The 25,472-nt window shown below is 43.8% G+C and overlaps 1 protein-coding gene across 2 annotated transcripts; it reads right to left on the bottom strand.

Moving 5' to 3' along the window:
• Positions 1-2,149: 2,149 nt before the first annotated feature.
• SCGN (secretagogin, EF-hand calcium binding protein) lies at positions 2,150-24,913 on the bottom strand. 2 transcript variants are annotated; one of them, XM_062621700.1, is made up of 11 exons: positions 24,826-24,913; positions 24,341-24,411; positions 16,152-16,244; positions 15,500-15,589; positions 14,520-14,576; positions 13,562-13,639; positions 6,328-6,383; positions 4,824-4,869; positions 4,620-4,679; positions 3,690-3,758; positions 2,150-2,731 (listed from the first exon to the last, which is right to left on the bottom strand). In XM_062621700.1, exons 1-11 carry the CDS (start codon positions 24,896-24,898, stop codon positions 2,603-2,605), a joined length of 822 nt encoding a protein of 273 aa, XP_062477684.1. In that variant the 5' UTR covers positions 24,899-24,913; the 3' UTR covers positions 2,150-2,602. The 2 variants fall into 2 exon arrangements, with proteins under 2 accessions (XP_062477684.1, XP_062477683.1); XM_062621699.1 differs by lacking the exon at positions 24,826-24,913 and having other exon boundaries at positions 24,341-24,690.
• Between the last annotated feature and the right edge of the window lie 559 nt (positions 24,914-25,472).

The following is a 25,472-nucleotide window of genomic DNA, read 5'->3' as shown; positions in this document are numbered from 1 at the left end:
CATGGGCTCAAATCTTGCTGCACCTCCTGATATTTTGTTTTGTTTCTAGGGGACCTGCAGGTCACTGAGACTTTAGTCCCACTGGGATATGTCTAGGGACCAGTGGTCCTATGGAACCAGTAGGTTCCTATGGTCCCTGCAAACAAGCCAGTGTGCATGCCTGTTTTCCTGCTATCTAGTCTCTGCTCTGGACACAAAGAATATCCTCATGGGAATGCAAAACTCAATAAATTTACATTACAAATCCAAACCAAAACTGCTCTTCTAAGTTCTGTATATAACTTTTTAATCCATGACCCCAAATTACTTTTTGCTAATGTTTTGTAAAATGATCCCGTAAACTCCATTACTGAAGGCTATGCACTCACATATATAAGACTAATGAAACCAGCTACATGAATTGCAGCAACGAAGACTTCAGCAAAATCAATATTCAAAAAAACCAAACCCAGATTTGTACAAAAGCAGCAAAATACATTGTGACACTGATGTTCCAAATTCATTACTGCTCAGTGTCTGTGGAACAAAACTATTGGCTGTAGAAGATGTGAAAAGCATAAGGTTTCAATAAAGAGGAAGTGTATAATTCTTAAAATGAGAGCTGTGGTTGTACACAGTCTTTAGAAAATAATTGTCATTTTAGGTGAAAAGTTGCTGTATTTTTGGTGAATCAGGGCAGAATATTCTTGAATTTCTACTTTAATATATGAGAAAGTTCTATGCTACCAACAGGATTAAACAGAGGTAAATCAGAATGGACCTTCCATCACTGAAAAATACAAATAGTGTAAAGATCATACAACTCTGTGGAAATATATTGTAGGGGATGGTACAGAAATTGTTCCTATGTCCAAAGTAATAGAAACAACAATAATGATATAAAGACTTAAAGAAGAGAAAGAAACAGAAGCGTACACTTACAGTCTAGTAAGTCACGTTCTATTTGAGGTACGATGAAACAGTGATTGGTGATGTGCATCACTGAATTTGTTACACATTGCTCAGGACAGTGATAAAGTATGTCTGATCAACAGCAGTGTGTGGGATTTCTCTGCTGGCTTCCTTTGTGTTGTCCTCAGAGGGGCATCAGCATCCCTGAGTAAAGCTGCATCCCTGACGGCTTGGGGAGCTGCTGCTAAGGCCTGATTCTTGTTTATTGTTTTTCTGAGCCACTGCAAAGCTTTGTAATTGTGGTTGTGATTTGTGTTGCTTCCAGGGTAATAAAAAGCAATTTGGGAGTTTAAAGCCCTGGTTCTGTGCTAGGGTTAAACATGCACTTAGCACTTGTTCAGTCTGTGAGCTTATCATCAATGAAAACAGAAAAATGAGCATATCCCTAAAGTTGTGTATGTTGTTAAGCACTGGACTGAATCATTGCCTCCATCTCTATTCTGTTGACTGAAGGTAATTTCTGATTAATTTTCATAAACCCAAATATAAAGGGAGTGTTTCATTGTACTGCCTTGTGCAAAAAACTTCACCAGAAAGATGCTTGTAGTGTCAAATCGGGGTCTGTCATCAGTAGGGGACAGAAATGCTGAAATGTGCATGCTTTTTGCCAACAAACCTTCCTCCACAGTTTTCTCTTTGGAAATGAAGAAAGGATTATTTGGGCACAATAGCGTAGGTGTGTTCTGACTATTCAGTCAAAGCCTTTGGAATATGGCAAAACATGGCATAAATGATGCTGTTGGCAGTAGGCTCCAGGATTGCACTCATAGCCTGGAAGTGATGGGAAGCTTTAAGTTCATTAAAGGTTACAAGTATTTACTAACTCTTGCATATCTAAAAACTAAGCATGTACAGTAGCTTTGCTCTCATTAGGCTTCTGTCCTTCCAGTTTTCCAGTTTATGGAAACCTTGTGTATTATTTCGAGTCAGAAGAAAGGTTTCCTCCAGAAGTGATGCTACTCTGTGGCTTCACCCTGGAGGTGACATTATTTCCTGGGGTGTGTGTTTTCCCCATGGGAAGGATCTACCATGTTTCATTGCCTGACAGATTAAAACCCCACACCCAATAGGCATCACAAAACCTGTATGTGGCCATATGATGTATTTTACATAAAGTGGCTGCTGCATATGGTCTGCCAGCCTGTGGCAGATGGCTTTCTGTATGTGACACGTGAACTCCAATCTTACAGAATTTCTACAACTGCCATTTTTTATTTCTGCACAAATACACTGTCATCCACCTGATATTTTAAATGAACAAAGCACAGCATTCACCAAAGTAATGACTTCACACATATAAGGCAACCATCGGAAACACCTAGTACTTGCGCTCTGCGACCACTGACGGGACATCATTAAGGAGATGCTTGTCCCTAGTCTAGGGAATGGTAGGACACTGTTTCATAGGGACAGGAGAAGAACAGTACTCACTTTTCTGAGCAGCTGCTGTGCTTATGGGCACAAACACAGCTAACGGGACCCACAAGAAGCGCCATCGCGTGAACACCACAAAGGGACTGGTGGAGAATGGAGGTCCACCATGCAGATCCCACCCTCCAGCTCCCCTCCTCACACAGCAGCACAGACACACTTCTACAAGGAGCAGCAGGCAAATCTCACAAGGGAAACACAAGCACGAGCACAACCCTGGCTATGGGTTCATTTTCAGCCCGAGACACAAAGCCAGTTCGGATTTCTGAATTTTGCCATCTTTGTTCACGTCGCAGTGGTTGAGCAGGATCTGGCGGAACTTGTCCAGGTCCACCCCGCTAATGCTGGGCTGCAGGCAAAAGATAAAGACAGTGCTGAGAGAGAAAACGGCTCTGGATTCCCTCAGCTCTGTAAAGCAGCAAGCTGTGCAGCAGCTGGAAAATCCACCTGAGGAAGGGTAACCAAATGGCCTGACCCTACATCAGCTCATACACAGTGGGGAGGCAAACAGAGCATGAGGAAAGGGCACCCTGCAAAAACAGAAGGGGTATGGGACTGTGAGTAACTGTATGGAGGTGCAACATGATTTTTGTGTCTATTAGTCAAGGCCATCAGTATCCTATCCGTATCAAACAAAAGTCTGCAGAAAGGTGTGCAATACAAATCACTGCACTTTTCTACCTGTGCTTTCATTTGGTTTCCTCTCTCAAACCTGCTACATGAGGAGTGATGTGGCATTTCTGTCAGCAGGCTACTATTTTACAGGCTAGTCAGCAACTTAAAAATACCTTTAGTGGATCATATGAATGCTAAAGACACGCATTACAATCTACACTGTCTCTTTATGTTCCTAATGCTGTACTGCTTTCTCTGGTTCTACACACTGGATACGGTATTCTTGACTAGAGATAGACCTCAAGTAATTTTCAGGTGTAGCCCTGTGATGAACTAATGAACCATGAGGTCATTCTGGTGAGGGCTACGTCCACAGTGAAGAAAGAACTTCTGATGACTGATCCATGTCAACACAATTTGCGACGCTAACATAAACCATCTTGCCTAATTCGGAGTATGAGCTAGAATGGATCTTCCTTAAATAGCGCTGCAGAGTGAAGTTGTATTAATTTGTCAGGCAGAATTTCTGTGATATGATTAAATGCTCCACAGTGTATACGCTGAGACTGACATCCATTTCTGCTGATGATTAAATTTGTCTTACTAGCCCCTCTATTTACTTAACTTTTCCCAAACATGCACCCTCCTCTCAGAAACAGGATATTAACGAACAGAAAGAGCCATGAAGCTACCTGGACCAGTTCCATCATGTCTTTGACAAACCCATCCACTTCTGGGCCTTCTAGTGCTCCTGTTTTACTCTGAAAGATGAAATAAACTCAAAACATTCCAATGTGAGTCAAAACCACTACAATGTTTACTGGTCAGTAGGTTCACATGGTCACTGAAATTTGTAGCATAAAGATCATAGAATCGTAGAAAGGTTTGGGTTGGAAGGCATCCTAAAGATCATCTAGTTCCCCAGGCAGGGACACCTTTCACTAGACCAGGTTGCCCAAAGCCCCCTCCAACCTGGCCTTGAACGCTGCCAGGGCAGCCACAGTTTCTCTGAGCAACCTGTGCCAGTGTCTCACCACCTTCACAACAAAAAATTCTTCCTAATATCCAGTGTTCTTTCCTTTTTCCCAAAACATCTCCCCTCAAAAGGGAGCAACATCTCCCACCATTTTTTGTGGCTTGCTGTTCACCACACTTAGGAAGTTGTTAACTGCCAGAGTGGCACTGAATTACTGATTCCTGACAGCAGTTTGCTGATTATGTCTGTCCTGGGCCAGACTCCCTAAATAACCCATGGATCAGTACAGGAAGGGGTTTTCATTTCAAGGTGGTGGTGATGCAGGTCCCAAACTGCCAGAGACTGCAAATGCTAAAGACATGACCTCCTCTACGTCTCTTGAGTCGTTTGAAGTGAAATGCTGCTAATGCAGCAGCACTGGCTGCCGTGATGAAGAAAGTCAGAATGGGTCCTTTGCCACCAGCTATGGTAGCATCGCTTCCCTCTGCCCCCACCTTACATCCAGCGCTGGACCCCTCTGGCCCATGGTCTCAGGCACAACTGCACCTCCTGAATGATCCCCACAGCACCGAGCAGGAGGAGTAAGTCTGAGTATGCTAAATCTGTGTGATTTAAAGACTGCAATGGAATTGCTTCTGGGACTCACAACATCATAGTGTGCAAAGATCTTCTCAAAATCTCTCCTCCTCTCTTCCGTGCTGCAAGCCTGCATGAGAAGGGGACAAGCAGATGAAAAGTACATTTAAAAAAGAATCAAGTTTGGGCCCAGGTTATCTCAGCTGAGAGAAATGGGATTGATACATTGTCCTGCTGAACCCAGGACAATGCATCACCAAGTAGCACTACTTACATCCATTTTAAATTGAAGAAGGAAATTTTCCTGGAGAGCCAGAATCCTGAATGGAGACATTTAAATTATGATCTTTCCACTTTATTATCTGCACACAAACTTCTGGGTCATAAAGCAAAGGGGTTTTAGATTATGGGCTTTTCAAAAAGAAAATTGCCTGTAGGGTTATTTACAGAGGGCTGTTATGGGAACATATGCCCCCCTCCCTGGCTGATGGGGAATGGTGGGTGCCCTTTGTCTCACTACAAATGAGTTTCTTAGCACCATTGCTTCTCCCAAACCATTTCCGGTGGTCCTGCACAATGGAGGTTGACAGCTTTGGAAGCAAAAGCTACCAGACAATCATTCCTTGTAACTGGACTGCTGTGCTGCATTAAAGGAAAGAGTAATTTATCACTCTCTTTTGGAGGGAGAATTGGTGGTTGTAAAAGACAAAGTACTACTGGCCTGTGCACTGGGACTGGCCAAATTCCTCTCCTTTCCCCTCCCAAAGACCCTTAGAGAACTGATAAAAACCTTTTCTCTCTGGCTGCTCTGCTAACCCTGAGGTTTTTAGAGCCTATGACACTGGGCATGCTGAGCAGTGCCTGCACACAGGAGGGTTGGGGCTGGGGTGTGAGAAATGTGCTCAGACCGGAGGGGAGCCTCAACTGGCCTGGGGTAAGGCACCAGCAGGGAACTGCAATGAAGAGGAAAATGCAACAGCAACCCCCTTTAAATATTCTCTATTCTCCTTCTTTCTCTTAATGTATTCAGTGGCCAAAGGGAACTGCTATATGCACTGCAGTTATTTGTGCTGGCTTGCATCATGATCCCAAGCAGAAAGAAACAGTGGCAAACCAGTACCTCTCTCCTCTCATCTCCCAACCTGGTGTTCTAAGACTGTACTTGCATGTTTGAAGTTTTGTGCAGTCACTGCACATAAATTTACAGACAGAGGCATACTCTCTATCTGCATGCAGTGAAAATCATATAAAGAAACCTCTAAGGATAGAAAAGAGACTGTGGTCCATGACTGAGTCCCCAGCCTCATTCACAAGTGTCTTCACGTTGTTTTTCCAAAAACATTGGCAAAATGCTTTGTGGTGGCACTTTTATTCCTCAAACAAGAAAGAAAAGTCCTTTGCAATCTCTGCTGTGCACAATGATGTGAAATGCACACATCCATGGCCCTGCTGAAGGGATTGCCATCCTTTTTTGGAGAAGCAGTGCCACTGGCTGCTTTGTCACCTCCCGAGGAGCATTGGAGAGGTAGCACAGATCATGCCAGAGCATGTCGATAATGCACAAGCAGGTCCTGGCACTGCTCACTGTCACAGGCTCTGGGTTCTCAGATTACTGCGATGGGGACCATATGTTAGAGACCTGTGATACCTACATCAGAGTCCCTGAGTTAACTTGAAAGGAGGTAGGGCTCTAATGCATGTGTCCAGTGGGAGATCGTCACCTTGCCTGGATCTGCCACTGAGAGCTGAAAAACCCCATCAATACTACTCAAGCACACCTTGCCAGGTCATTCAGATCCAGTCGTCCATCTTTGTTTTTGTCAAAGATTTTCATCTAAAAATCAAGAAAACAGAGATGAAATAGGGAAGCCATGAGGAGAACACACATAAAAAGAGCAGTCAGTACATATTTTACTCTATCCTGTGCCCTCTCTTTGCTTGCTTGGGGTGCTTGCCGAAGCCCCTGGCAGGATGTCCTCTGCTAGCACCAAGTGCAAGGGTGGCGCGATTTTCTGAGCTGGTGGTTTTCAAATGTGTCTATTTCTGAACCCCTCACAATATTCCAGCAGTGGCACAGACCCCATTAAACACACTTGGCTGCAGAGACAATATTTTCCTTATTGGAACTGTAACGAAAGGTAACATCCCCAAGAAACAAATAAAATTTATTTCATTTGCACCCTATCTTTGACCTTAACATTAACATCAACATAGTGGTTGACTGTGTCTATTTACAGCTAACCAGCTCCCCTCTCTGACCTCCTTCACTCAGCTCTGCTGCTGCAATACCAAGACAGAATCTTTGTGATTTCAAATTGTTTGGCCTTTTTTTCTGCAACAAGTATCCTGAATAAATTTTTCAGACATATGCCATATTTTGATTGTCCATGCCAGTCAACAGAGAAAAAATAAATGCCTGTCTGGAAGACGTAAGCCAAGCTAATTCTTGTCCTGTGACTTCCACATGAAAGATGGAAAACATGTAGGGAAGATGGACCAGTGTTTACTGAATTAGTTCAGGTACCACAGCTAATAAGATAGACCTAATCCTATTATCTGGAAAACTCGAACTCATGCATACCCACTGCATGGCAATCTTGGGCTGTGTTACTTGGGAAAAGCCTTGGAAAATTTATTGGGAAATCTTGGAAAGCTTATGAATTAAACTTCCAGTTTTCAAGCATGTGTTTGATCTGATCTGCCAATTGAGTGCATACTACACAACAAACAACAGAGGGTACCTACCCAGTGTTATGAAGCATACATCAAGGGAGAAGCAGATATTTGAAATCATTATGAGATTGTTTTAGTTTACGCTTTTTACCTTTACGCACCATCTTGATACGTTAAACTGTGTGGATTTTCAGTTTACACTCCTGAAAGGTGTATTTATGCTGCCAGGCTGACATGAAACATCCCAATGTGGTTAAGGATAAGGTCTGGCATGTTTAAATAGCACTGCATTTCAGTAAAAGCTTTGTTGCATCTAGTAGTATGCTTTATAAAATGATGCATTTATTTTACTGTCAAGCTGCCCCATGTTTTAAAGCGTTTGCACAAATTAATTCACTGACATTTTAATAGCACCAGGGAAGTCTTAGCTCTATTTACTTGAATGCAGTCCGTGCATTCAGAGGCAGACAGAGCATAAAAGTAAGAGCTGGGTTTGCAAAACAAGAGTTGTTACATCTCATGTTTTTAAGTGCAAAATCGAAACTGCCATTGGCTTTGAATACAGCAAAGGAAATATCTCTGCTTTCCCAGTCCAGTGTTATCAAGAAGGCCACTGAAACACCACAATATGACAGACACATGTGCTTTGAAGAGCAATATAAGATTATAAATGTGAAATATTTTCCATGACAGAGATAAGGAAGGAAGTAAACAACCAAAATAAATAGTTCAGTGATCAGTGGGCTCACTAAAGCCTGCTTTTAAACCTTCTCTGGTTCTGGTTGTCTGTGTGCAATAAAGTGCTTTATCCCCCAGGTGGAACACAGAAAGAATTGCCTCTTGCCTGAGCTCCTATTCTCACAAATACATACACTGTGGGCACCTATACCCGAGAGCAGGAACTAAAACTGGCTAGTGAGTTCCAAAGTTATTAAAGGAGCATAAAGACAGGAATGTGTTCGAGCCATAAGACTGCCTGTGTCTTCTTTCCTTAGGGAAGGAAGGGGAGGGGGAAACAAAGGCTTTTGCAGAGCAACAGGAGGGCCCTGCTGCCCTCAGATCAAAATGGTCGGTGCTCTTCCTGACCAGATTGCCTGTGTAAGCTAGAGAAGTCATTTAGTGCAGGATTTCTGAGAGTGTTTTGGTTCCTAAAAGACCAAGGCGTTATCTGCTGAGGCTTTCAAAAGCCTGCAGGCTCCTGAGTTCTGTTGCTTTTGATCTTCAAAAATAAAGTTTAAGCTTAAATGGGATTTTCTGCTTCCCCTGGCTTATGCCACAGGAAGTATGGTGTGAAACTAGAGGTGACAGCATCATCGTGATCAAGTCTAGAAGGCAAAAGGGAGGCAGATTTCCCTCCTGTGTGGGTCCTCTCTTTATCCCACACAGCAAAGCAACAAGAGGAATCACACCCACCCAGAGCCAGTAGGAAGCTCTTCGGAAATGGGGTGGCTCCTATAGTGGTGGCTGGGGGTAGGAGATGTGATGGTTGCAGTGCAGTGCATCACTGCAGATGCAGTCTTTTGGAGGTCACAGCATCCTTACGGAGCCACCTGGGAGGGAGGCCAGCATGAACCATTGCCAGGAGAAGGGATGTATAAAGACCTCCTCCAGGCAGCCAGTCTTCTAGGCTATAACCCACTCCTACTATATTTCTAGAGCTTTGGGAGGTTTGCTCAGTGTGTTAATAAGCATAACAAACTCTTTTTAGGCTTTTTTCAGTACAATAAATATTTGCCTTTCCATTACTGCACCATTACTTTGGTGATCATAAGAGACTCCATTAACACAGATAAGCTGGCTTGGCCATAAGGCATTAAGGGGCTAAATGACCTGTGATTTCTGTGCTGTGACTTGTTTCCTACATAAATACACTGGCATTGGCACTGAGCACAGACAAACAGACAGGCTTTCACAGCTAAAGAAATGGCCACACTGAGCCTCTATCATTGTCCTCACAGATGGGACAGACAGCAGCCTCAAAAGCACCAGAAATCCCTGCAATGTTCAGTAAAGATAACTCACCATGCATACTCATGGGCACAGACCAGCTTCAGGGAGAAGTCATCCTGTTCCCCTCTGCACTGAGAAGATGAGAAGCCCCCAGCTTGTCAGCTGGAGGCTGGCATGATTGGGGTACATAGTTCAGTCCCCAGGAGAAACTTTGCAGATGAGCACAGCAAAACCCTGGCGTCGTTGCAGCTGGGAGGATTTCTATATTGCCTTCTCTGGGGTTCATATTTCATCCTCTGCCATCTCCTTCTGCAAGCTCTCAAATGCTGCAGTTCATGACCCTTGCTTGTTGAGTTATTATCACTGCACTTACATTATTGCCTCTCTAGAATTTATCTTGCGATGAGCAAAGATGGTATGCTGCCTTGGGAGGGTTTATCCTTTACATTTTCCTCAAACATAAAAATGCTGAAACTAAAGGACTTTTTCATGCTCAGTCTGACATTATCAACATAAGGCAATGCAAAAAGTGAATGTCAGTGTTGCATGTGCGACTGCTTCAGCAGTATATATATATAACTTAATTTGCTGAAGTTTGCCTCAGTAATGAGCTTGCCCTGAATGTGGCTTGTAGACGCTAGAATTACTAACTAGAAGTAGCATGCTGCTATTTGCAAAGCTGTGGACTATCAGTGCTTCTATGGAAAAGGTAGCAACATATGCCAAGATGCAAAAGCTGAGTGAGAATTTTGTTCTTAGATAGGAGAAAGGATGAATATTTCATTTCATCAGAAATTATGTCTTAAATCTTGTTCATATTCCAGCGTTTACAATATCTGGTACATTTAAAAGTACACAGCTGTATGCATGCACACGCATGGAAGCTGTCACTCATAACAAAATATTGTCAAATGCATGTGTAAGCTGGGTATTCATGGGCTGAAACTTCACCAGGACCCAGAAGCCTAATCATACCTTGATTCTGGGGACTGAAAGGTGGTGGTAAGGGATTGGGAAAGGCTGGTAGTACTGCTGTGATCCTCCACAGCCTCCTTCTCATCATGAAGCAATAAGGGGGTAAATTTTAATTTCTCCAACTTGTTATTTCAGAAAGGCAGACTACTCCCACCATGCTCTTAAACCCTTCCATTCTCAGCTATGCTTGTCCTGTCTCCTGGAACAGGACCCGCAGGATCACTTCTCATGGACTGGAGAGTCTCAGAGCAATAGAAGGCTTTGCTTCAGCCTCCAAGTACCTGCTCCATGCTGACAACTATTGGTTTGCACCCATGGGAAGGCAACAAACCTACTGTTTTCAAGGATACAGAGCTACACATGACTGTGTATCTTCTCATGCAAGCGGGTGCCGATAAATAAACATCAATACACACTTAATGACTATTAATACAAACATACATATATGCAGGTACGACAACTAACTAGAACTATGCCTGCAAAGGGGCTTCCTCAGCACAGGGTTGCTACTTTAAATCCCCCATGGAGAGTCCTGAGAATTAAAATGTTTTTATTTTGTGGTTTAGTGCTATTTAAGATTTGATTTAGCAGACTCCTGGGGCTTGTGCAATGCCAATGCATTCACTACCTGTTTCCTTTCCAGGAGTTCATTACTTGTTCATCAAATCGCTGATCTCTATTAGTGCTCTCTAGAGGATTTCAAGGTCACAAGGAAACAGAATAGCATCCTAAGAAATGGCTTCGAAGCAACCCGATAAAGTGATATTTCTTTCTGGAGACAACAAATCTCTTCCAAAAGAAACACTTTCTCCCTCTTTCCAGATTTTTTTTTTTTTTAATGTGGTTTAAGGTCATTCATGGAAACATAAGTGACAAGTATTTAGCATAGCCTGGTTAATATGATATCTGCTCACACCCCTCACAAGCTAAAGCAGCAAATACTCAGCACAGAATCACAAACTGCCTTTTTTCTTTCTTTATCTTTTTTTTAACTTCATGCCTGGGTGAGCTTCTTTAAAATCACAGTTTCTGTCTTTTCCCCTTTATCCCTTTCTCCAGAAGGCTGTACGGTCCACTCAGGGTATCAGTAGCTTCTTAGGATGTGTGCAGTTGGCTGTGAATGCACAGAAAAGAGGGCAGAGATCTATAAAATCCTGTGGAGACAGATGGGCTTACAGCTCCTTGGGGCACAGCTTATTTCAAGTAATGTTATTACAGTGGCACTTGAAAGCCCTGAGTTGGAGAGATAGGCCACCATGAGAGACCCTGTAGCCGTGTACAGCAGAAACAGACGCTTGTCCCAAAGACCTTTTGCTCTAAACAGATAAAAGAGTGAGAGCAAAGTAATAGGGGAGAGAAATATTTCCATTCTGCAGTAAATTAATGGGTGCAGCTGGTTACTAAAGATACATCAGGAAGTCTGTGAAAGCCTCAAGAGTGAAATGTAAGGGCCACTGTCCCTCTGTTTTCTCAGACAGTACTGATGGTGGCAGGGTTCCATCACAGTTCTGCACTTTGGCAGCTCCCAACTCCACATGGAAAGCAGAGAGAAAGCAAAGAGCTTTCATTGCCCTGGACCTTGACATCATACCTTTGCTCTTGGCTCCTTGAGTCACTTCTGCCTTTTTAATCCAGCACTGCAAACGTAAGACTGAATCTTTCCTTCCTTCTTTGTAATTTTGCCCTCCTACTTCAGGTAAGTTCCATGCTATCACTTTGTACAGTTTATCTATCTGCTACTATGCAGATAGGGTCCATGGGGATACTTTGCCGTGATGTACAGAATTCATATCCTCTCTTTTACTACAGGATATCACAGGGTAAGATTGCACGTGTTGTAATGTCATACCCTGCCTTAGCTCTTGGGATCAGGTGTGTTGGTAAATATCCTTGATCTTCAGTTTATAGCAAGAAATTGCAAGGGGAAAAAAGTCATCTGCCATATCCTCATTTTCTAGTAACCATTAACATCCCTGATTCTTTTGACATTGAAGCTTTCCAGTGTTTTGTCCTCATGAGCCAAATCTGCATTTTGGATCACAGATTTCCCCAGATAAACAACACATCTCTTTTCCCAGATCAAAATTTATCCTGTGACACAGAGACCAAACTGCCTCTCCAAAGACACAAAGCCAACGTATAAAAACCCATGTGATAAGAAAGCAGGCCTCCTGGCTGTCAGCCCCAGGCTGCACTGACATCTAGCTGCATTGAAGCAGCAAAAATGGCAAATCTTTCTTGGGAAATTATGGAAAAGGGAAAAGAGCTGGAGGAAATGAACCTCCCAATGTCTACAGGCTTGAGATTGCCTATTCCCCAGCACCTGATCATAAATAAGCCACTGGGGATGGAAACCTGAATGAAGCGGCATAAAAGCTGTTTGCTACCTGTGAAGAGTACCAGAAAGGTTTTTGCTCTAGCTGTAGCTTCTGGCACCTATTGTTTCCAAGCCCTGCCAGTTGGGAAGGAATTTCTGTTGCCTGCATTCCTCTCCCTTCATTATACTACAAATATGAAAAAAATCCACAATCTTCAATAGTGTTATGGACCCTTTGCTCTAAAGGATCACATTTCAGGCACAGATGCATCATGCACTCATAACTCAGCATCGCAAAATATGCTGGCAGCTCCTTTTTTGCTTGCATACCAAGCTGGTTTTCAGGCACAAGCACAGATTTTGTGCCAGGAATCATGACAGTCCCATCTGAAGCTCATTTAGAAAATTGCAATGGTAGATGTCTGCTAGTGGAACTCAAATGATACCCTTGCGAGTGACATAAGAAATAAGCTTTTTGCTTTCCTTTCCTTTTCTTGTTTTTAGATGGTTAGATGTGATAAGTTGCTCTGAAATCCAGGTGACTGATGCTAAACTTACACCAAATATTATGTTGCTGATTGCAGTATAAAAGCTATATTGTGATAAGGCAGGGAAAGAGTTGAAGCTTCCAACATCCCAGTCTTTCAGGGAAGCAGCAGGGAGCCTTCAAGGCTTGCTGGGCTTCACAGAGCAGAAGAGACAGATACGTGCGTGTCTTGGGAGCAAAATGATTTGCTAGGAGGAAGGGAGGAAGGGAAGGAACTGCAGACCTGGCTGGAGCTGCACACACCATGAAGAAGGATGCACCCCACCTCTTTTTTGAAGGGGCATAGAGCCCTGTTTGCTTTAGCATAAAGTCAAGCTGTTTTCTCATAGAAAACAGTTCAACTCACAGCAAAAACACCTGAAATGCTCTTCACAGCTGACGTCTGGTGCAGTGCAAAGAAACAGCAGCAGCATGTGCAAAGTTCCCAGAGAGATCTCTTGGAGAAGATACACCTTTTAAGACGGCATTTACAGCCCTACAGATACTGACTCTGAAGGAGATTTTTAGGCAGTACTATAATCTAAGCAATATTAACACCATCTTCTCTTACCATGGTATCAGTATATTCTTCCAGCTTCACTTCAGTTACCACCTTGTCATGCTGCAAAAAGAGATCTCGCAGGAAATCCTGTAGGAAGGAAAGAGCAAATTTGGAGTAAATTCAAGAAAAAACAGTAAGAAATTAAATCCAAATTCAGCAGGGTTACATGAATCTGTTTCACATTCCTGACTAGTTCTGGTGTATTCAGTTTCACATAAAGTTCTCTTCTTTTTTAATTGAAACCTAAATAAGTACATTAGAAAATAACCAGATTTCCCCAGAGCAGGCACACTGGAATGAGTCATAATTAACTCACAAAATAAGGAGAAGATAATGTAAGCCCTGCAATGTTTGCTAACTGATCTCAAACCAAAATATCCGTCATTCAGCAAAAACTGAAGCATCCTTTTAGCTCCTTGTTAGGGCACAAGCTGAAACCACACTCTGAGATGTCAGCGCTGGGTCTGTAGCCCAGGGATGGACCCCTGTGCCCAGCTGGCTCAAAGCATTTGAGTTGAACAGGCTTCAGCCTCAATAGCATGAGCTTTAAAAAGAAATCAGTGCTCAAGAAATCTGCAGGCTCAGGAAGAGACTGAAGAAATCCCATTAATAAAACACAACAGCTTCGGATCTGTTTAGCTGGGAGAGGCACATGCGCAAAGCCAAGGTGAGTGCTGCCTCACCTGGGGTGCTTGGGGGTCTGCGAGACAAATGGGATCATGTGATGAGGCAAGGAGAAAGCAGGACAGCAAGGGAAACAGCAGAGCATACTCCGTCCCAGCAGGGTCCCTGCAGCCACACTAGAAGGCTGGAGGATCCCCAGTCCTTAAACTTGCCATGAACAACCTCAAAAAGCTATTTGTCAACCACACAAAAAGGCAGCAAATTGGCAAAGCCATTGTAAAGGCTCCCACTGACATCAGTGAGCTGCAGATCAAGCCCGAAGAGACTTATTAGAATAACTTACTTTGAGCTCACCAGCTGAGATAAATCCACTGCTGTCAGCATCGTAACTGCGCCAGATCTGAATGGGGATAGATTGATATGACCACATAAATATTGCAGTTAATCATCTGCTGGGTGATAGATTGTAAAGATTCAGATCAGAGCTTCCCTAATGAGCAAGCTGTGCATTATCCAATACTTAATTAATTGTAGATGACATAAAATAAACTTTTCACACAATAGCTTTTATTCTCACTTGGATGCTGCACATGTGACATGCTGCTATCACATATTTAATGCAGACACACTGTCTATAAAAGGAAGAAAAGACTAAGAAACTGCTCTGCATTTTTTACCTAATTTGTACATGCAGTTTCTTTTATTGCTCTGAGTAAAAGCCGAGGTCATACAGAACTGGCCATTGATCTGCAGAAGCCCTCTTTTTGATGTGAAATGAAAGTAACTGCAAGTAGTCTTGGAAAAAAATTTGGTGCTGGGATGCTTAGGAGCAGAGACATTGGGCAAGGCTAAGGAAAACTGACGGGATTTTGCTCCTCAATTGACCCATGTTAAGGAGATTTCCACTCTACACCCTACCAGGCTAATGCTTCAGGGTAAAATGGCACTTAAGACATGCCTGGTATGCCTTCTTGGTGTATGCTGTGCTGCAGGAAAGGCAGCTTTGGCTGTAGCTCCCAACAGGGCTGAATTCACCACTGGGTTTGGATTACCATAAAGTTTTGTCTCTGGCAGCATTACTGATAGGTGGCTGAGACTGTTTGCAAAGTTTAATGAGCTCTTTGGGTGCCCTCTGTCCACTCCGAGCTACCACATCTCTATTTTGCTGGTATAAATAACCTTCTCCACAAGAACAGGTCAGAACACATCTTTCTTCCACAATACCCATGTATTTCCAATGTTATGTACTACAGAGACTGGTAGCATACACATTGAAGAAGCTGTTGGTGTTGCAAGGGGAAGAGGCAATGTGGAGATACAGACCCGCATGAATTCCACACTGTTGTCCAAGGGAGTTTCCCGTCGGAAAAGCAGCAAAAAGTTCTCATCATCCGGCAAGATTATCTTTGCAAGCTTGGGGAAAAAAAACAAACCAAAACCAAAATGTAACCAACAACAAAACATATAACCCCCCCAAACCAAACCCGAACTGTGAAAGTAAAGAAAAGAGAAAAACTCAGGTTGCTGCTGACCCAGTATGAGAAATATATACTGGGCACATTGTTGCCTTGGAAATAAAACCCCATACCAAGAGGTCTGGCTACTGTAGTACTCCACAACTCACGTCCTCCCCACTCAGGCTCTATCTTCCATATCTTCTATAGGCCCATTTCATAGATCCATAGAATGGTCTGGGTTGGAAGGGACCTTTAAAGTTCAGATATTCCAATCCCCCTGCAATGGGCAGGGACCTCTTCAACTACATCAGGCTGCTCGAAGCCCCATCCAACCAGACCTTGAATGCATCTACCACCTCTCCAGGCAACCTGCTCTAGTGTTTCACCACCCCCCTTGTAAAAAATTTCTTCCTTTCATCTAGTCTGAATCTACTCTCCTTTAATTTAAAATGACTGCTCCATGTCCTATCCCGACAGGCCCTTTCTGTAAATCCTGGGCTGGGGCTCGGGAGAGATACCTCTTGGATTTGCAAACGTCCATCTGCAGTGACATCATAGGCAGACATAAATTGCTCCTTCATCCTTTGAACTTTTTCTTCTGTGATGGTATTCTGCCATGGGGAAACAACAAGCACATGAAAATTGCTGAGGGCATTAGAAGAGTCTCCTGGAGGAAATCTCTCCCCACTGGTAACCATCAGGATCATTGTATCCTTACCTCCTTCTAAAAGCCCACAAACACATCACCACAGATTAACTTTCGGTAACAAGTCTTATGCAAAGCTCTGTAGCAACTAAGGTTCAGTCGGAAGACCAGTGTTTGGAGACCCCAAAATATTTCAGTGACACCTGCTTCCTTATCCAACTGTTCCCACTGTATCACTGGGATTTGATTTTCCTTGAGTGTGTGTTACAGCGGTTTCCATGCAACTCATTTTCAACTCATGCTTTTCAGGAAGTTGTCCTTATCCTTGAGCTACATCCCTTAGTTCATTACATCATCAGCCCCGAAAGGTGTCAGTGGGGCTTATTATTGCCTGTCAACCGGTTCAAGACCTGGCATGAAACCCTGTCAGTGTTTCTAGGTTAATAGCATGAAATTTCAAGCGATTCACATTCCCTTTGCATCAACCCCATAATCAATTTATACATAGTGAGGAGTTTTCAGGACTTGTCAGGCTGCACGTTTTGACAGGCATCTCTGTGACAGGTGATGATTTCTTTCTCTTAGCAGTAACCATTAGAGTATCTGGCCTGACTAGGCTACACAAAGCACAATTTCCCTACCCTGGGGAAAGGTTTCTGGTCAGACAAGCTTTGTGGCTGGGCTGGGAAGCTCACCTACTCAATCTTGTCCAAGCAGTTAATGAAGTCTAACATTACCCTCCTCACCTGTATTGAGCAGGTCCTGGCTCCTCTCCCAGCCCTATGGGAGGTGGCCCTCTCTGGGACAGTAGATACACTAGGTTGTCACAGAAAATGAGATATCTTAGGCTCAGGTTCATTTAAGCTGAGGTGCACATTTGCACCCACTTTGTCGCTACCTCTCCCCATGTGTTTAGATGTGACTGGTACTTCCCAAAAGCTGTAATTTGCTGCTAGTAATAACAGAAAAAAAAGATAGCTATAAGTAGATGGGTAGGCCGATAGCATGAGTGATCACCTATGATATAATTCGATTTGCCTTCACCCCATTTCAGAGCAGACTCAGAGCACATGAGCACTTATTTGCACAGTCATTATAGGTTTATAAAAAAGCTTTACTGTCAGTGCAGAGGATCATGCACTGAATTCAGGGGAAAAAGAGTTAATTGGCTTTGATTTATCAATGTCAAGTCAAAACAACCAGAGAGAGTTCTGCTTAGAACAAGTGAAGCTCTTCAATCTCTTCACTATCTACGGTACCACAGGACTAGGATGGGTCAGACGATGGAAAGTTTGGGAATCTGGGAGTGGGAATAGGAGGCTAGGGTACCTATATGGGTCTTTGTAGGGCAGGTGGGGTGCAGCTCCTGGGACACATGCTTGGGGTACAATGCTAAGGGCTGGAAGCTCCTAGTTAGGGGATTAAACACCCAGCAGTGATCCCACAGGGATGTGCTCGAGATGGCAATCCCCTTCCTGAAGCCTGCCATTGGTCATGAGCAGGTCCCAGGGCACAGCTGCAGGATACTCCATCCCCATGGTGGTGTTCAGCAAGCCCTGCAGGCCATATGGCTGGGAGCCACAGTGGACAGAGCTTACCACTGAACATGCACATACACTTTTCTTTCCCCTTAGCATTATAACTGGCCATCAGGCTATTTAAATTGCCTTCTGATGGCACCCTGATGCTTCGAGATAGCTCCCAGGAGTTAGGCAAGCCTACCAGTTGCTGACTTCAATAGGCTTGCAAAGTACTCTGAAATTATACTCCTCCGTGCCCAGTTGGATAAGTTATTTCTGAAACCATAATCATAGCTGGTATGTGAAAAGTGTGCTGTGGAGTTCAGACTAGTCACTTGTTAAGAAAGCTTATTGCTCAGCTTCTTGTCAGCCATTAACCACCACCTCATTGAGCATTCTGTGGCAGGAACATTGTTATCTACACAAAAATAGGACTGCCTCCTTTTTTATTATTTATTTTTAAGTGATGTAAACTATAGATTACATCAATTAAATACCGGAAATAGTGACAATATTTACATAGCTCCAGCAGCTTTTAGTCCAAGGGGTTACAACACAGTGGATTTTTTAAGTTGGACAATCTCTCTCTGTCCATAAATATAAAAACTTATAAAACAGAAGTGATAATGGATCTACTAAAAGACATCCTTTACTCTCAATGGATAAAAGATATTGCACAAACTGGCTTTCCCAAGATGCTTGCTCAAGGCAAAAATATTTGTAGAGTATGAAGTTTTACACTGAGAATGATACACTTTGGTTTATGACCATTAGGTTTCAAAAATGACCTTTATGTTTACCAAAAATCCCAATCCTAGAGGATAAATGAATAAATAAATGAATCAAGTAAGCCATACCACTTCCACTGGGGGATACAGGGGTGCCCTCACTGCCTTGGCCACCTTGGGCTGAGGTTGATGTGGGGAGGCCAAGGTAGTAGCTTGGCAGCTTACTGATCAAGATGCCTGATTTTTCATTCTCTGCCTTTGGGCATTTACAAGTATTTCCTTGCCTCCCAGATGAGGGCAAGTCCTGTGATAAAGGGAGAAAGATCAGGATGAGGAAAGCAAGAAGGGGAGACCTCCAGGCAGGCGAACGCAGGGACATAATGGTATTTACATGGGCACACAGGTGCTGCACTGAGTGCTGTGGCCACCAGTTTCCCCAGGAAGTTTGTTTTTCCTTCCTTCCCTTTAATTATTAACTCACCATTCAACTAAGATTGCAACAAGCAGGAAAGCCTAGAAACCAAACACATTCTGCTTTCAAAAGTCTCATTTAATTCCTGCTGGTCAGGACAGGTTTACCATAAATTGATTTTGTTTTTTTCTTTCTTGACATGATTTTTGGAAGCAAGCCACTATATTGATAATGGTATAAAAAGGAAGAAGAAACTAAATGTAAGTGACTATTATAGCCGTTTCTTTATCTGAAAATGCTGGATTGGTTACATGTTTCTGCTAATGTTTCAGCCAAATTTGATAGAAGAGCAAAGCGTCCCAGAGATATCAAGTTCATACAAGATCTATGAAAATAAATTACATCTGCCAAGAAACCTAGTTGGAAAACAAACTCAACAACTATCACCATGCCAAAAGCCACACAGTTCAGAAAGGATGCCAGAAAATACCAGATGAGACATCATTAATGTACACTTTGACGTTAGAAGAACCACTTCTTTCTTGGCCAAAGGTTTCTTCTTTAAATCCTGTAGCTAAAAGAAATGAATCACATGAATGACTTCACTTCATCCATGCAGTTGTACATTGGATTGCCTGTATTAGTGTGGGATTTCACCATGCAGCTCCTGAGACGTCTCATTTGGGCCAACCTTGCTTACTTAACTGCAGTGCTATCGCTTGAGAATTTGGGCCTGTATTTTAGTTAGGATTTACTGTAATCCTGCATGCTACAATAGATGAGTGCTTATCCTGTCATCTCACGCTGCGTTTTTTGCTCTCATCAGCATATATGTGGGAAATATTTTTTCACATAGAAGACACCACCATACAACAAAAGCTATTACAGTCTTCCCTGTGCCAGCACGGTTTTGTGGTTAGGCTTTGGACAGGTTCTTTGTTCTGTCCTTTCCACTAGGCTGGAAGTCTTTTGACATGCCTTTGGGCACTCAAAGCATATCATGTCTGTCTTTTCCCATGGGCACGTTGAGTTTGCATTTAGAGATACTTCCAGGCACTTGCAGCGCCCTACCTTAATGTTCAGGAACAGGAATAACAAGGCTATGGTAAGGCTAATCAATGCTGTCAAAAGCCACACCTAAAGAAATAACTACTGTGTCAGAATCAAAGAATGGTTTAGGTTGGGAGGGACCTTAAGGATCATCTAGTTACGTGGCCAGGGACAGCTTCCACTGGATCAGGTTGCTCCAAGCCCCATCCAACCTGGCCTTGAACACTGCCAGAGATGGGGGAGCTGCAGCTTCTCTGGGCAACCTGTGCCAGGGCCTCACCACCCTCACAGTAAAGAACTTCTTCCTAATGTCTAAATAATCAGGATTGATTCAAGGTTTAGATTTCTGAATTAGTCTGGAGAAGGATGAAAGATGAATGCTTCCTGTTAGAAGTCTTGTTGCTGTAAACCTAATGGTCACCAGAGACCTGGTCTATCATCCTGGGTCTCTTGGATTGGTAATATATAGGGGAAGTCTGCTTTGGATGGCTTTGAGGCTGGCTGGTATTTTGGCCGTTGAACTTTGAATGATTAGGTGCTGCATTCGTGATCATACTAAGTTAAACACATAAATTAGACAGACAACGCACTGTGTGAGGCAAAGATGAAGTACAAGAGCAACTGGAGGCTGCTTATCTTCTTTGGAAGTAAAAAGCAAAGACAAATCCTTTATGACTGTTTCTTCCAGTCCTAGCTACCTACACGGTTTGGGCAGGGGGATTGGAACAAGGCTAATACCTGTCTTGCCTGATCAAATTTACACATCAAAAATATTTACATGTGGTTTCTCACACACTTACAGTTAGGTGAGGGCAACCAACTTTTATCTGAGACTCTTCTGTCTAATTGAAGCAAAGTGAAAGGCCTGTCTGTGAAAGCCCAGAGAGCATAATGGCAATGAGCCTTCTGCATCTGCCCAGACATCACTGGGTTTATGGAGATTTTCAGTAATCCAAACCCCAAATTTGTAGCCATTCATCTATAAAAAGCTTCTTGTCTAATCATTATGAGAATATACATAAAACGGCATTGAAACTATAGCAAAGAGCAAGCAAGGAAGATGCTAAATGATCTCTATACAGAAAGAAAGATGTACAGCAATGTAAGAGAGAAAGGCAGGGGCTGTAGTTTCTGTTCCAACAAAATTACTCCTTCAGTGGTGAAAGAAATTCCCTTTTTTTTCCCGAATGAATTATCTCCTTAATATAAAAACTAGAAAATGCATGATAGCCAAAATGTACGATGAGAAGTTTTATGAGTGAGCAGACAAGAGCACAGGCCGCTCACAGCAGCCACGAAGCAGCAGTTGGAAGCTGGAGGTTCGAATGCTTAGAGAGAAGTCATAGGAGTAATAACAACAGCAGATGGGTAATGCCAGCGTTCAAAAAGCTCTGCTAGCGTGTGGCTGCATTATCCTCTATTCTGCCTCATATCCCCCAAACAAATCAAACTGCAGAAGCCCCTCCAGCTGATGGAGAATTTATATAAACTTCAGTGTCATAAAACACTGAAGTCTTACGGATACGTAACGCACACCTGGAAATCAAAGGCATTTCCTTAGGAACAAACCAGAACAGAACAGGACAGAATAGAACTGATCAGACTATTTTGTTTGCAAGAGACCTACACCTGACCACTTCAGCATGTTGTGAAGGGCATTTTCCAAATGCTAGAGGAGGAGAAACAGGAAGCAGCATCTGGGATGTAGATCAGTTTAATGTAGGCCTACCTTTGTTGCAAAGTTCACCCCCCCACCCCCCCCCAAATCTTGATGGTTCAGCAAAAGACGATGAGTTAGCCTCCCTTGCTGGATGATATTTCAAGCTTTCTTCCTTGCTGGGCGCCGTCAGGAAGAGCTGTGCCTCTCAGCTTCCCAACAGGCTCCCTTTTGCATTGTTTTCCCAGCTGCTCTCATCCCCCTGGCATTTAATGTCAGCTGGGGATGCTGCAGGGAAGAAAAACAGAGCTGAAGGACTACAGTGGTCATTAAGAAAAATAACAGCTTAGAGAGTGCAGGCTGAAAAAATATAATTATGAAGCCATTCGCTATTCAATTCAAGTGAGACAACTTTAAGTGCTGCTAACATTATTTATCACTTGCATGGCACTTCAGGCACGGTCACTAATTAATCCCTGTGACACATCTGGAAGTTATGCCAGCGTGTCACTGTCTCCTCCTTTTACTGTGCAAGGAAACAGAGACATTAAGAGCCAAAGGAAGAAGTAAAGGTCAAAAGGAGCACTGAAGCACAGAGACGCTCAGTGCCATCTCACTGCTTGCATCAAGGACACTTCTTTTCTGTAAGGTGGTGAATACCCGTGCAAAGGGGATCCTTTTCCTCTCCTACTATAACCACAACCCGTACAACATAAATCATGCGAAAAAGGCAAAAATGGCTCAATGCTGTTAGACAACATTGTAGGTCTCTTGCCTATTCATTCTCTTTAACAGGGAGAGAGGGAGATAGTTCTTTCTTTAGTCAATTTGTGTTAAGCTTTTTCTTTTAATGGCAAAACCTAGGCAGCAGAAGCAAAGGAGATGCAAGCGACATGAGGGTGCTGGTTTAAGATGGAGTCAGCTGAGCAGTGACTTTTGGCAATCAATGAAACTGTTCCCGATTTCTTGAAGCAGAACAGTTCATCACTAACACACCCTTACTTTGTGCTGAATGTAATAGAGTTCATGTCGATATCAGCAAGACCACAAAAACTGCTGTGGCCCACTGGGTTTGCAACCCACCTGGTGTGAAGCTGTTTCCAAAAGCTCACATGAGGGATGTGCAAAGGCAGTGATGGGCTAGAGTGGAGCTGGAAGTTTCCTCTTGACCTCTCATCATTACGAACCTGCCTGCAGTGTGAGATCCCTGGTTAAACTTCACTTTAGCTAACACTGGAGAGCCCCACTCAGAGGTCATTTCTTCAATGACCCACTACAGTGTTGAGCTCTGTGGCCTCATTTCAAGCCTCTCCTTCAACAGCTCACATTTGCTGTCACTGGGATCATTTAAACATGCCCTGTGCTGGTGTTTCAATACCCCAAGAGTGGCAGCTCCCCATTTCATCTTTTGTTCCTGGGTAAACCATCATGAGCTTTTCAATTTCTCTTCAAATTGGTTTTTCAGCTTTTCAATTTCTCTTCAGATCAGTTTTTCTGTGTCCTTAATGATTCTTATCGCTTATCGGTGAATTTTTTCTGATTTGCTTTAAAGTCTTTTCACGTGCCTATCTGTTCATCTAATCTTCCATTCTCTAGAAAAAACATTTCTACAGAAACTGACAGTATTTCTATCCAAATTTACTTGCGAATTAAACAAAAACATGCTTGAAAAACTATTCACGGCGGCTATCTTTTTATTATAGCCCCAAAGATCCAAGAATCCTAATTGACTTGTAAGCATAATTCCGATTTTACACTTGATACTCATTAATTTATGCCTTTTAAGAGCTACCTTTTCCCTTCTCGTTAATTACTTTTTGCTTAAAGGTATTGTTTCATCTCTGTTTTTTTTTTGGCACAGCATCCCCTTCCATTTGGAAGTTTCTTATTCCTTATTCATTCTTATTCACTTCCTAGTTGGATACACACTGTGTAGTGAGAATATTAAGCCTGCTATCAGAATATATTCTTTACATACTTATGAAGAACTGGCCTGAGTGCCAGGATTTCTCCTTCACCAATGGTGACAGTCAAAGGCAATGTATGACCTAGAGCTGGGGAAACCAGCTCCTGTAAATTGTTGTGCAGCTTCTGATAGAACAGTGAATTTAAGAGTGAGGGAGGGGAAGAAAGGAAAGGAAACCATGGGAGAAACCCAGAAACACTTGAGAGCGAGGTCTTGACATTACGAGCAGCAGAATTTACTCCTGTTTGGCTTCTAGCCATTTGCAGCATTACAGATGCACATCTTCTTCCTAAGTACCGTTAAAAATTAATGGCAGCACAGTTGTTAAAGATTGACCTTGCAAAGAAACATATCATATTAACAAAACTAACCAGCACCTGCTCGAGTAAATCACCACTGTTGTCCTCTCATTGCCCTGCCAGACAATTTGCCAGTGCTTTTCCACTTGTTTCTATTCAAGTGCAATAAATTACTTTCTCTCCATCCTTCCAACCATCCCCTTCAGCAGTTGCTGACAGCAGGCTTACCCAGGCAGCAACCCTTGGACTGAGAACAATGGATCAGCTTCTCAGGTGATTGCACTCATGGTTACACCTTGTTGCCAAGAGAAAAGCTCTTTACCTTGGGGGCTGCTGTGGAAGCTAGGGAACAACAAGTATGAATCATCTCTCAGTTTAACGGCCTTTTTGCTTGGACTTGACGCACAATTACCACGGCACAGTACTTACTTCTGGTCCCACTTTCTCCAGGAGATGATGGAAAAAGTTGTCCAGCTCCTTCCCTTCTATGTAACCATTGTCTAAATAAAAGTCAAATATATTAATGGTCAGGGGGCACTGCCTGAGGTCTGGGATCGTGTTGTGGGCTGCCTGCAGAAAGGTCAGCCTCCTGCTGCTCGTGGGGGGGTCCTGCTCCATTTGATCAGCTCCCATCTATTGGACATTGGGCACAGTGTTTCCAAGTTTCCCGAGGAGTTTCCTTACAGGAAACCTTTCAGGGAAAGGTAAACGTCACAAGCTGTGCGCACACGAGGGAGCAGCTAAAGAAACAGGGAGGTGACGAACAGGCAAAAACTTGGGAGTGGGGAGATTTTCAGCCCTGCTACTGGGCATGCGGAGGAAGAGGGAGACGGGGTTCACGTGTCTCACCCTAGCACCCGCATGCAGCCACCCCGGCGTGGGCCCCCCCTTCTCTCCCCGTCGGCCCCACTTGCCGTCGGCGTCGAAGCGCCGCCAGGCTCCAAGGAAGACGGCGGCGTCGAGGCTCCCCTCCGCGCCGCTCTCCATGGTGCTGCTGCTGCTGCCGCCGGCGCCCTCCCCGAGCAGCCCCGCAGGCTCTGCCCGCAGCCCGCCCAGGCTTTGAGTGCCGCGGCCCCGCCCCGGGGGGGGGGGGGGGGGAAGGACCTCCCGTCCCACCGCTCCCACCCCCGGAGCCGCTCGGATCCCTCCCACCCGCTGCAGGGCCTGTGGAAGGCACGGAGCAAGGCCCGCGAGTAGACGGGGTGCGCCCGGGCACAGGAGTGGCAGGACGGACCTCAGGGTCCTCAGGATGCGGAGCACCCGCCCCGTAGCCACTGCTCTGGAGAGCCGTGCTCTGCTTGCAGGCAACCTTCACAGCTTCACAACTACCCGAAGGGGGCAGAGGTGCTTGAGGGAAACGTAAGACTTCAGAGGACGTGGGGTGTTTAGGGAAAAAGGGGGGGAAAACCCCAACTGAATCTTGTACCTCCTCAGTTTATGAATCTCACCTTCTCATCCCTTCCAGCCATCAGCAGGGTTTCCCTCCCAGGGATGAAGAGCCACGAAATGAAGACAGGTGGAAATCCAAGCTCTCTTCCTCCTTCAATACCAAGCAAAAGAA

This window comes from Pezoporus occidentalis, unplaced genomic scaffold (genome assembly GCF_034315485.1).
Source record: "Pezoporus occidentalis ecotype Australia unplaced genomic scaffold, CSIRO_AGI_Poc_V1 ctg231, whole genome shotgun sequence".
Taxonomy (NCBI): domain Eukaryota; kingdom Metazoa; phylum Chordata; class Aves; order Psittaciformes; family Psittacidae; genus Pezoporus; species Pezoporus occidentalis.
The sequence above is the reverse complement of the archived record's forward strand: the minus strand, read 5'-3'. Positions and strand labels throughout refer to the sequence as shown.